The sequence below is a fragment of the Rosa rugosa genome, chromosome 1 (assembly GCF_958449725.1).
Source record: "Rosa rugosa chromosome 1, drRosRugo1.1, whole genome shotgun sequence".
NCBI lineage: Eukaryota > Viridiplantae > Streptophyta > Magnoliopsida > Rosales > Rosaceae > Rosa > Rosa rugosa.
This window is the reverse complement of record NC_084820.1, coordinates 26,057,967-26,069,898: the sequence shown is the minus strand read 5'-3', so window position 1 is coordinate 26,069,898 and position 11,932 is coordinate 26,057,967. Positions and strand designations below refer to the sequence as shown.

General features: G+C 39.6%; 2 protein-coding genes across 3 annotated transcripts; both read left to right on the top strand.

The window, feature by feature from the left end:
* Positions 1-445: 445 nt before the first annotated feature.
* Positions 446-6,955, top strand: LOC133724437 (small GTPase LIP1). 2 transcript variants are annotated; one of them, XM_062151173.1, is made up of 7 exons: positions 449-959; positions 3,136-3,227; positions 3,321-3,462; positions 3,799-4,103; positions 6,036-6,089; positions 6,174-6,307; positions 6,541-6,955. In XM_062151173.1, the coding sequence occupies exons 1-7, from the start codon at positions 866-868 to the stop codon at positions 6,734-6,736; spliced, it is 1,017 nt and encodes a 338-aa protein (XP_062007157.1). In that variant the 5' UTR covers positions 449-865; the 3' UTR covers positions 6,737-6,955. The 2 variants fall into 2 exon arrangements, with proteins under 2 accessions (XP_062007156.1, XP_062007157.1); XM_062151172.1 differs by having other exon boundaries at positions 446-959; positions 6,036-6,307.
* A 1,366-nt stretch (positions 6,956-8,321) lies between these two features.
* On the top strand, positions 8,322-10,453 carry LOC133725251 (histone-lysine N-methyltransferase ATX3-like). Its single transcript, XM_062152430.1, has one exon. The coding sequence runs from the start codon at positions 8,322-8,324 to the stop codon at positions 10,392-10,394; it is 2,073 nt and encodes a 690-aa protein (XP_062008414.1). The 3' UTR covers positions 10,395-10,453.
* Positions 10,454-11,932: the final 1,479 nt, after the last annotated feature.

Below are 11,932 nucleotides of genomic sequence, written 5' to 3'. Positions count from 1 at the left end.
ATTTGAAAACCAGAGAGATATATTATAAATTGAGAGGTCAGAAATTGTGGAAGAGCACAATTGTCATAGACAAAATAATTTGAAGATAGAAATGGCCTTATGTGAAAACTTAGGTGGCCTTATGGCTAATTAAAGTTTCAAAGTGACACTTATGAAAAAACATGAAATGGTGAATTTACCTTTCAATATATGCCACATGTCTGACGCCGTAAGGTCGTTAACGGCTCCAGGTACTCATGTTGGATCGGGGTGTGAACATCAGGTAGTAATGTGATATTTTTTTAAGTTGAGATACCCAAATTACTAATATAAAGTCATTCTAAAAAAAAAAAAAATTACTAATAAAAAGAGGGTCGGGTATGAGCTCGCATTTTTTTTTCCCAAAAGGATAAAATATTTATGTTTTTGGTCATCTGATTAAAGTATTTGATTAAGTAACCTCGAGATCTTGCTCGGTATTCAGTACTTGAAACTCTACCGCGAACTTGTTCATAAAAACGCAGACATAAAAAAAGTGATCGAAGAAAAAATACACACCGGCAAGTTGGAGCCAAATCCAGTTTTTTTACTTTGAATTGGCAACACAGAGACACCTGAACCGATCTGTTCGTGGAGCTCGTCTCGGTTCTTGGGCTCTCTCTATTGGGTTCTCTGGGACATGTTCCCAAATGGGTTCTGCGTTTAAAGCTTCGATCTTGGGGCTTGATCTTAATGGAAAATGGATTTTAGATTGAAACCGAGGGTGCCCATTTGGAGAAATTGTTCGTTTCTGTGTGTGTTTGATGGGACTTGATTTGTGGGTCGAGAAAGATTGCTTCTTTGATTTTTGAGGTGATTTTGGGTTTGAAGATTTTTGGAGGACAAAATGTTCTGGAGGGAACGTGAGAGGGAGAACAAAGATCAAAACGGTAGCGGGCCGCCTTCTGGGCAGGTTCGAGTTCTTGTTGTTGGTGACTCAGGTATTTGATTCTCACTAAAGATTTAGTTTTTCTCTCTCTTTTGGGTTTTGCAAGTTTTGATTTGTTTGTTCAAAGCTGTTATATGTGTTTAGTAATTAGTGGAAGCATCATGTATGAAGAATATGGATTGAGAATTAGATTTGGTTAGGACTTTTGGGGTGGTATGGTTTGGGCATAGTCGTGATCAGAGTGATTGCTGCTTCTTTGGATCAGATTAATTAGTGTGTTGGATTAAGAAGTACTTCTGGGGTTGGGTGGAGAGACTTTAGTTTTAAGTGATTGTCTAAATAATTTGCATGAAGGAAGTTAAGTGGCATGTGAGAATGGCTTTGATGGGTGTATTGCGCGGCATATCCCATTTGAGGCCATGATATTATTCTTGTATGAAGGTTTATTCAAGAGTGATGTTGATTCCATGTGGCGCTAGTGGGAGACTGATCTTTTAGATTTAGGAAAGTTCTATGCCTAGGTAGCTTGCCAGTGCTTTGAGTGTAATCCAATTGGTGTTGAGCAGCTTGCCGCTGCATTCCCTTGTGGTGTGGAAGCAAGGCTGGAAGGGTTGTGATAGTATTGTTGTGGAAATGGATGCAGAAGGAAAGGGAGGACCATTTGGTAAGGTGGGATGTGGTCGCAAGCTAAGGACAGAGGAGGGTTAGGGGTTGTGAACCTGCTAGAGAAATGAAGTTAGAGGGAATTCTCTTTGGCATGATGTAATTTGGAGTAAGTATGGGCTGAATGAAAATGGGTGGGATCCTAAACCTTGGATGTCCAAGTTGGTACCAGGAAAGAGATCTCTAAAGGGGTTGATTTCTTTGTTTCTTATTGTCGTTTTGAGTGGGCAACGGGAAAGTTAGTGTTTCGGGAAGAGTTTTGAGTTTGCTATGGGATTCTGACGACTTTATCAGTTAATACTTAATACCATAATAACTTAGGTGGGGAATCCAGTGAGGAGAATTGATGCTTTCCCATGAAATTAGGTAGGGAACTCCAATCAGAGACCTGTTCTCTTTGGCATGATAGAATAAGAAGTAGGGGAAGAATGAAAGTGGTAGGATCCTAAAACTGTTGTAAGAAATCCCAGTAGGTGACCTTAGACAGACATATCTACAGAGCCTTTTGGGGTTGGCCAATTAGGAAGGACTGAAGGTTTTTTGAGAGTGTGGGTGTGGCCATGTCTTTTTTGGTTTTATCAATACCCGGTTTACTCTGTGGCAAGAATGTGCACATTTTTTTATTCTTTCCCTTTTCTTTTCTTCTGTTGGGACTTTTGGTTTTAAAGAGATCTCCATGAGCAGGGAGCTCTCCTGTTAGATAAACTGAATCTGGTCTTCTAGAGCCTTTCTTTGTAAATCGTTCTTACCCGATGGATAGCCGTTCTCTTTCTTTTTTTCACACCCTCCCCTGTAATATGGAAAGCTGAAGTATTCTCAAAGGTACAAGTGTCTTGGCTTGAATAATTTCTCATGGGAAGCTGTATACTTCTGATATGGTTCTGAAGCTTTATACTCTTGTTCTGTTTCTGTCAATTGGTGTTTATTTGCAAGAGTGCTGTTAAGTATGGGACATTTGTTACTTCACTGTGTTATAGGAATAGGAATGGAAATTAACAGGATAATGATAATGTGGAGGGTGAGAGGGTCTGCTTTGGGCTTCTTTATGGACATTCACTTTAGCAAAGTGTAGGAATTTACTTTAGCAGCTATGACTTAATAGTTTTCTGTTAATGTTGTGCTGTTGTTATCTTGATCTAGTAGAGTTTCTAGTAGGTGGCTTGAACATTTTTCTGTGGTGGACCTTGTTCACTGTATTCTATTGTTTTTTTTTTTTTTTTTTAAATTTTATTTTATTTTATTTTTTATGGAAGTTCTGTTTTTCATAAATTAAACAAAATATCAAGATCCATATTTCGCCATACTTATGGCTATGGTATAGCAATCTTTGCTAGCTAGAAGAATAACAGGTTTACATGTTTATGATCATATATAGGATGAAACAGTATTTGATAGCCTGAAATGGAACCCTCTGAGTCTATAGTTTAACATGTGTGCATGTGTTCTGTATAACGCATGCATGGAGGATGATGATCTTTCTCCAAACTCTGCTTTGTTCTACACTATATCTTGTAACTTCAGTTGTAAATGTAGGACATCATCTTTTGATTTTGATCGATTCATAGGTGTTGGAAAAACTTCTCTTGTTCATTTGATTGTCAATGGTTCTTCCACTGCCCGCCCTCCTCAAACAGTAGGATGTTCAGTTGGTGTAAAGGTAAGAACTACTACTACTTTCTATCTTAAAGAGTTCAGAGCCATTTTTGGGAATTGAAGTCTCCTAAGTTTTTACTATTACTGTTCTATCCAGCATACTACTTATGGGAATTCTGGTAGCTCGTCAAGCAGCATTAAAGGTGACGCTGAGAGAGAATTCTTTATAGAACTCTGGGATATATGTGGACATGATAGATACAAAGAATGCCGGTCTCTTTTTTATTCCCAAATAAATGGTAAGTTTGGAGATGGTATTTTGTGCATGTATTTTTTGATTTATGCAATCAACAACTTTTCTTGGCCTTGTAAATGTATGCATTAAACATCTTTGCATCTCTTTCTGAATGCATGTTCTATGTATCAACAATGCAATGAGCATTAAAAATTTGAATAGGAATTGTGTTAAATCATGGCATTATACGGTTATCACCATTATGGTTGGACACAATTTGTTAACGGTATCCAGATATCAATTCTCATGTTTCACTTCCTGTTAAAAGCAATGTAACCAACATGTTGGAGACAGATGTATGAGATCTTCAACTGAGTTCTTGATTGAAATTCATGCGTAGGTGTAATCTTTGTTCATGATCTCTCCCAAAGAAGGACAAAAACTGGCTTGCACAAGTGGGCAGCTGAGATATCTGCAACTGGGACATTTTCAGCTCCTCTAGGATCTGGAGGTCCTGGTGGTCTTCCTGTGCCGTATATTGTTATTGGTAACAAAGCTGATATTGCTGCAAAGGAGGGTACAAGGGGAAGCAGTGGCAATCTTGTTGACGTTGCCCGACAGTGGGTTGAGAAGCAAGGCTTGCTTCCATCAAGTGAGGAACTTCCACTGACGGAAAGTTTTCCTGGAGCTGGAGGCCTTATTGCAGTAAGTAGCAGGTTATTTTTTTCATTTTCATTTCCCACCTTTTTCTCCTTGGATGTTGTCTAGGCAATATGACTTATGCGAATGAAATTAGGATATGGCAACATAGTATCTAATGACTCAATTGGTTGTATTTGCATTTGATCTGTTTGCAAATAAAAGTCTAGTTGTGGATAGGAGGTCCGCTATCTTGACACTTTGACAGTATTGTCATAGACAACCAAGTGAAATTGCACAATTCTGTGAAAATGTAGTCTTGAAATCTGCTAAATGCAGCTCCCAAATCACAATGAAGAATAATCTGAGAATCCTTAAATCAACAGCTACCTAAGTCCATGAAGCAGTCTAGATACTTCGAGAAAAACTTTGCTTTCCTCTCCCTTGGCTCAATGTTTTCAGCCGACAGTATGAGGCCAAAATCACCTCACACACAGTTGCTTCCCCAAAAGATGATGCCAATCTATGTGTGGCTGGACATAGAGATATGGGAGATCAATCCGCTCCATAACAAACCCCCTCTCCCCCGGCACAAAATACAGCAGTTAGGGTGAGAGGCACATGCTGGACTTGGTGCCTATTGGATTTTAAATTGATAGAATCTAAGGTGAGTTAATATGGCTCAGCGCTTGTCTAGGTATATCTTTAAATTATCAAATTAGGTCAGTTAGTTCTTTATATATGCATGCACACACATGATGTATGTTGTTTGTTGATCATCTAGTTGAATTAAAGGCAGCATTAGTTGAGATTCAGCCAAGCCCACTTCAGTGCTTCCAAGAGTTTTGTCAAGTGTATCTACCTTAAATTTTTTTTTTCTTATATTCAAATTACTTTTTCTTGTCATGAGATGACAACATTTTATTTTCTAGTGTTTTAACTAGCAGAGAGGAAGATATGGTTTTCACTAACTGAAATGCTGTTGTCTGACGTTTGAGAGATGTTTATCTTAACTCTACCATTTATATAATGAATAGAAGAAGATGAGATAGCATATGGCGGCGGGCAAAATTTGAATAGGGTTCTTTACTACTGTAAGGCCTTGTCCAAGGTCAGATGGGAATCTTATTCTTTTTTTACTGTGCCATTCACTTGTGTGGATGTCATTTGTCAGCAATGGGGTACCAAATAAGTTTCACTGTTTAGACAGAACATCTAGCAAACATTCAGGTTGTTCGTCCAAAAATTCAAGAAAATATGATCTTTGAAGTTGCAAATCTAATATACTTGGCTCCCTAGTATTTAGAAAAAGTATAAGGTGCGCTTGTCTTGCTCTAAGTAGTTATTCTGTTGTAAGTTGAGAAATTTGTTTCCAGACAAACAATCTTTGGTAGTAAATATCAAAATAGTGATATAATAGTTACTTTAATAATGGTTATTGTAGCTTCTCTCCCTTCTCAGTTCTATACTTCTATTAAAGATTTGCAGGATAACCTGTATAGTTCCTGGATGCTGATATCTTTTCACTGTTTTTCAAATATAAGAACGGAAACTGTAAGGAGTATTCTTGATAAGATTCTATTTACTGGATGAAGATGCCAGCACTTCTCTGCCATTCTTGCCTTAACTGTAGTTGAGTAGCCCACTAATTTCTGTACGTTTTTGCCTATATTTTTTAGGCTTTTAGCCAAGAGATCTATTGTTCGAAGTCTCTGTTAGAACTAATCTATTTGGATGGGGGCCGGCTTTGTAGTTTGAGGAAATGTTGTAGTTGATTCGTGGGCTAATATTTTTTTTTTTTTTTGGGTTGGATAGACTTAAGCTAAGCAAATTATATGTAACTTTTGACTTGTACCAATGAAACTTCTTTGTGTTTTATTGCTGTAATATGATTTGCCATCATGTTTGTTGGCACAAACATCTTGTGAGGATTGGTGAAATTATGTATGGGTACTAAATCAGCTGTAGTTATACTAATACATGATGGTCTGGTTACAGGCTGCCAAAGAAGCAAGATATGACAAGGAAGCTGTGATGAAATTCTTCCGAATGGTCTGTATTTCTCTTCTTCTTCTTGTTAGCTTATATGTTTTGTCTCAAGACAAATGTCCAACTCTTTTGTTGTGCTTGTTGCAGTTGATTAGGAGACGATATTTTTCTGATGATTTACCTGCACAAAGTCCATGGTCTATTTCTCCGGTTGAAAGTCCTGCTCAGACTGTAGATGAAAATTGGAGTGATGAGGATCATTCATACAGGAAGAAGAGCAGGTACTTCCAGCAAATTACAATTTTCTCTCAAGCTTGTTTAATGCAATAAACATAATCATCTTGCCTGCTATATGCTACACGTTATGAGATATGATCTGTTGAATTTTAGTCTATAACAATTGTCGTTCCTCATCATCATCATCATTTCTTCTCTGAATTTGTTGTCTTAGGTGTTTGAATTGATGATTCTTGTCCTAAGTTATTTTTTTGTTCTTCCTTTTCCTCCCTTGTAGTTTACACGGCGATCCTTACAACTACAATATGCTCCCTCCTCTTCCAGCACAACGCAATCTGACACCACCTCCCACGCTTTATCCACAGCAGCCAGTTGCAGTTTCTGAAAATTACAGCATCCCTAGATTTGCGTATTCTAGTTACTCAGAAATCAGCAGTGCTGCCAGATCAAAGCGCTCAGATATCAATGTTTAGCGGTCATTGACTCTGAAAATTGTGATTGTTTTGGCATAAGTGGGATATGTGTGCATGTGGTCTATGGTCTTTTCATTTTGTTTCACTTGTAACTGGTCTATTGATTCTTTGACATCTACAGGTTCTGTCATTGTAAGCAGTTGTTATATGTTGGGGCCTTGGGGTATAAGTATATAATGATTTATTGAACAACCTGGAAGCTACAGGCAATTTTTTTCACCATGCTTTCTCTTTGTATGCCAATTTGCTGAGATGATAATGGTGCCCAAGTTCTTTGCATCTTCTCTTTTTCAGAAATTCACTTTGGATGTCACCAACCACTCTGATGATGTATTTGTAGTATTGTGGGTTTTGAATTCACGTGAACCATCCACATAACAAACTAGAATTACTGTACTTTAATTTGGTACCACTACCGTGTGATCCCTGGAGTAATAATTAGGCTATGTCCCTTCCTAGCCCCAACTCAATGATAATGGAATCTTGCTTGTGCTGGAGATAGCTCATGCATGAATGCATGATGTTGAAATCAGGAACCTCTGTGATGTCCAGAAGGTAAATCACAGCAGAGGTTTCAAGAGTTTTGGCTACTGATTCTATCACTTCATCCCCGAGTTTAGCTATTATCGTGTAGCAGATACCACCGCTTTCTCAATAACCTATCCCTCTTAGTCTGCCAACTCCCAATCTTTCTTTTGCTTGCTTCAAGTCTAAAATCGTTTCAATAATGATCCTGTAACAAATTGGCTATGGTATCCTAGTCCTAATAGGTAATGCATCCCTAAAATTGTGGGTATGTATTTGGCAATGCCCTAAAATTGTATATTGAATGTAATGTATGATCGCGTAAACATTTGGAATACCATAGCCTAGTCAATATAGGTTTTGGACTGCTACTTCCATGGCTGAGATAGTCACGACCAAAGTGAAGGCCTTCAATCATACGATTAAAGCATTTGGTCCTACAACCGTAAACGAAAAGTTGGGTCATGTCGCTGAAAACGAAGGTGTTGCGTTTTTATAATGTAAATGAATATTCTACTTCATGGAGAGCAAGTTAGCCACTTGCACTTTTAAAGTCACCTAAGATGTGACCTTGATCAAAGATCCCGATCAATGTCCTTGCAACCAAATTAAGCATTTGAACTCTACGGTCTAGACGCTTCCCTCCTCCCTCCTCAGCCTACATTCCTTCAGATAAAGCGCAAAATCAAATCTTTCATTTGGCTGCGAGTTGGCATGCCCTAGCCATCGCATTTAGGTCAAGACGATAAAAACAAAAACAAAACAAAAAAAATCAAGCTTAACCTGCTGGTTACTCCATGTATTAATAGAGATCGCATTTGACATGCTTATGCATAGACAATACTATGGTGATATTATAACTTATAGGAGAAGGAAACCGAAAGTAAAGTACTATCCTTGATAGGTTAGGAATCTATCATTCAATCTATATATGACATTGCAGGTATATGAATCCTCAATGGGTTAGGAAATTATGATAAAACATCCATTTAAACAGGTTCAGTTCTGGTTTGGGGTTCAATGAGAAATTAGCTAGGGTTTGGGTTCGTCGAGATTCGAAATGCCGAATTTGAAACGCTGCAAGCTGAAAGAGGCCGCGAATCCGAAGAGACGGAAAACGAATGGGGGGTATTACTCAGTCAAAGATTTCAGCAGCGGCTCCAGTTCTCCGGAATATGACGAGTCGTTTTCTGCTGCCGTCGGGGTCAACCGGCCAGCAATGAATCAGATCAACTCTGACAAGTTTCGGAGGACAGCTCGAGGTCGCGCGCAAGTGCCGTCTTCAGTTGATTTATATGAAAAAAAGCAAGCTAAAGATATGAAAATAGTGAAGGGCTCAGGTTCTGAAACCCAAGTTTTATGTAAACATTGTGCAAAGTTGAAAAAATCAAAACAACATTGTGGCATATGTAAGAAGATAGGGCAATATTCAAATGGTGGAGATTGGGTGCATGCTGACTTTTCCAGTGAAGTTTTCAAGGATCTGGAGCACAATGATTGCAAAAATAAGGAATGTGAATCGTCAGATGTGACCGGCGTAACTGTGGTTTGTAATGGCATGGAAGGAACATATGTACCAAACCTTCATATGGTTGCTTGTAAGTGTGGACTGTGTGATGAGTCAAAGATGCGGAGCCTTGGTGAATGGGAAAGGCACACAGGTTGTAGAGCAAAAAAATGGAAGCATAGTGTGAAAGTGAAGGCCACAATGCTAACACTGGAACAATGGATTGCACAGTATAATGAACTTGGTTTAGATAAGCAGCAACTACTTGATTCCTTACGAGAAAAGTACGAGCCAGTTGATGCAAAGTGGACAAGTGAAAGATGCGCAGTTTGTAGATGGGTTGAAGATTGGGAAGATAACAAAATGATCATATGCAACAGGTGTCAAATAGCCGTGCACCAGGAATGCTATGGTGCAAAACATGTCCAGGATTTTACTTCATGGGTTTGTAGGGCATGTGAAACACCTGATATCGTTAGAGAGTGTTGTCTCTGTCCTGTAAAAGGAGGTGCTTTGAAGCCTACTGATGTTGACACCTTGTGGGTTCATGTCTCTTGTGCTTGGTTTCATCCCGAAATAGGTTTCTTGAATCATGAGAATATGGAACCTGCTGTTGGAATCCTTAGAATCCCACCCACTACTTTTCTGAAGCGTTGTGTAATTTGTGCGCAGACTCATGGTTCCTGCACCACATGTTGCAAATGTGCCACTCATTTTCATGCAACCTGTGCATCAAGAGCAGGCTACAGCATGGAGTTGCACTGCCAGGTGGGGAAGAATGGGAAACAAGTAACAACCAAGTTGATATATTGTGCGGTGCACAGGACTCCCAATCCAGAAGCTGTTATCGTTGTTCGTACTCCTTCGGGGGTTTTTGCTGCCAGAAGCTTGCTTCGAAACCAGAAAGGGTTCTTCAGGGGTTCGAGGGTGGTGTCATCAAAGAAAACTGAAGTTTCAGAACCTTCAACCTCAGAGTCTTATGAGTTAGAACCAGTACTCTCTGCTGCAAGATGCCTTGCTATTAAAAGATCAAATTTTAAGGGAGGTGAGCGGCTGCCAAATTTTCATCGACCAAGGGGACCAACACACCATTCATTAGACGAAGTAAATAGCTTGAGCACATTTAAAGAAGTAGAAGATTCTAAAATTTTTTCTTCGTTCAAGGATCGGCTTCACCACTTGCAGAAAACTGAAAATCACCGGGTTTGTTTTGGTAAATCTGGAATACATGGATGGGGTCTATTTGCACGTAGGAATATTCAAGAAGGAGAAATGGTTGTTGAGTATCGTGGTGAGCGGGTAAGACGTAGCATTGCAGATCTGAGGGAAGCACGGTACAGGCAACAAGGCAAAGATTGCTATCTTTTCAAGATCAGCGAGGAAGTAGTAATTGATGCTACATGTAAAGGAAATATAGCACGGTTAATTAACCATTCGTGCATGCCTAATTGCTATTCAAGGATCGTGAGTGTGGGTGAGGAGAACCGAATAGTTCTCATTGCCAAAACTAATGTTTCGGCTGGTGAAGAACTAACGTACGATTACTTGTTTGAGCCGGATGAATGTGACGAGCTGAGAGTTCCCTGTCTATGTAAAGCTCCCAACTGTAGGAAATTCTTGTGTTAGTTCACAGTACGTACATTTTTTGGTGCTCCCATATCATCTTTGTACAGAGCTCTGACTACTTCTAATGAGGAAATAATCCTTTCCCCTTGCTACAGAAGGAAAATTTTTCTCCTTGAGCTTGTAATTCTTCTCTATTTATCTACGACAATTCGGGTTGTAAGTTGTAACCATATTAGAATAAAAAAGAGATTATTGAGTTATAAAGAACTCAGAAGTTTTGCCTAGAGCGAAACACATATGAGAAGAAGTCCCACATTGAAAAACAGAAAGCCGCACAGATGTTCCATATCGGCTTACCTAACCCATTGTCTTGCCGAGCTTGGTCACGCGAGCTTGTAACCCTAGTTGGGGCATTAAGGTGTGGGAACATTAGCTTTGCGCTAGAGGTCAGGTTTGACCCCGGGTCACATCCTCCTTGGAGTGGAGTGCCCTGCGTGAGCCTGGCTTCACAGAGCAGCGACTACCTACCCGCTCTTTGCAGTGGGAGGATAGGGCAGGTGCCCCCCGGATCTTGGCCTGCGACTCTGCCAATCGGACCTCAACTTTTTATGTTGGGTTTTTGTCCATTTACCCCATTTCTAGGGATTTTTTTCCCACTAACCCCATTGAGTTTTTTTAATTCTCTCTTACCCAATACACTCTAAGGGAGTCTTCCCTAATACCCCATTAAGATTTTTTTTTTGTTTTTAATTTTTTTTTAATACCATTTTACCCCTCACCCCTTATTTACTTAGAGAGAGAGAGAGAGAGAGAAAATAGAAGAGAGAGAAACTATAGGAAACTTCGCCGGAGCCCGTCACCGGCAGCCGGAATCCGGTCACCGGCCGCCGGATTCCGGTCACCGGCCGCCGGAATCCGGCCAACTTTCGCCGGAATCCGGTCACCGGCTGCCGCCCACCGGAATTTGCTGAAAATCTCACCGGAAAGTTTTTTTGCTCCCAATAGACATCTATTGCCCCCTAATAGAGGGGCAATAGACGTCTATTGCCCCCCAATAAATGTCTATTGCCCCCTAATAGACGTCTATTGGGGGCCAATAGACGACTATCAGCCATGTATTGCCCCCCAATAGACGACTATCAGCCATGTATTGCCCCCCAATAGACGACTATTGCACCCCAATACACGACTATCAGCCATGTATTGCCTCCCAATAGACGTCTATTGCCCCCCAATAGAACTTTCGGTCACCGGAATGAGAACTAATCTTCTTAAAATTAGACAAATAAAACTTTGATTAAAGAAAAAAAACGAAGAGATTATATCAATTCAAAACATCTATTGTCCCCCAATAGACGCCTATTGCCCCCCAATAGACCTTTAACAAACCTCCAATAAACTTTTGAAGTCTAAGGAACAAATTCACAAAAGAGTAGAAAAAGCTAGTAGCAATTAAATTACTAATGCTCCAAAATAAGAAACCTTCAGAATATTATAGGAATAGAATTTTGCATTTTCCAACTTCTAGTTCACACATGTCAATGTGATAGCCTTCTTCTGTGTTATATATCAACAAGAGCACATGATGGCCTTCCTTT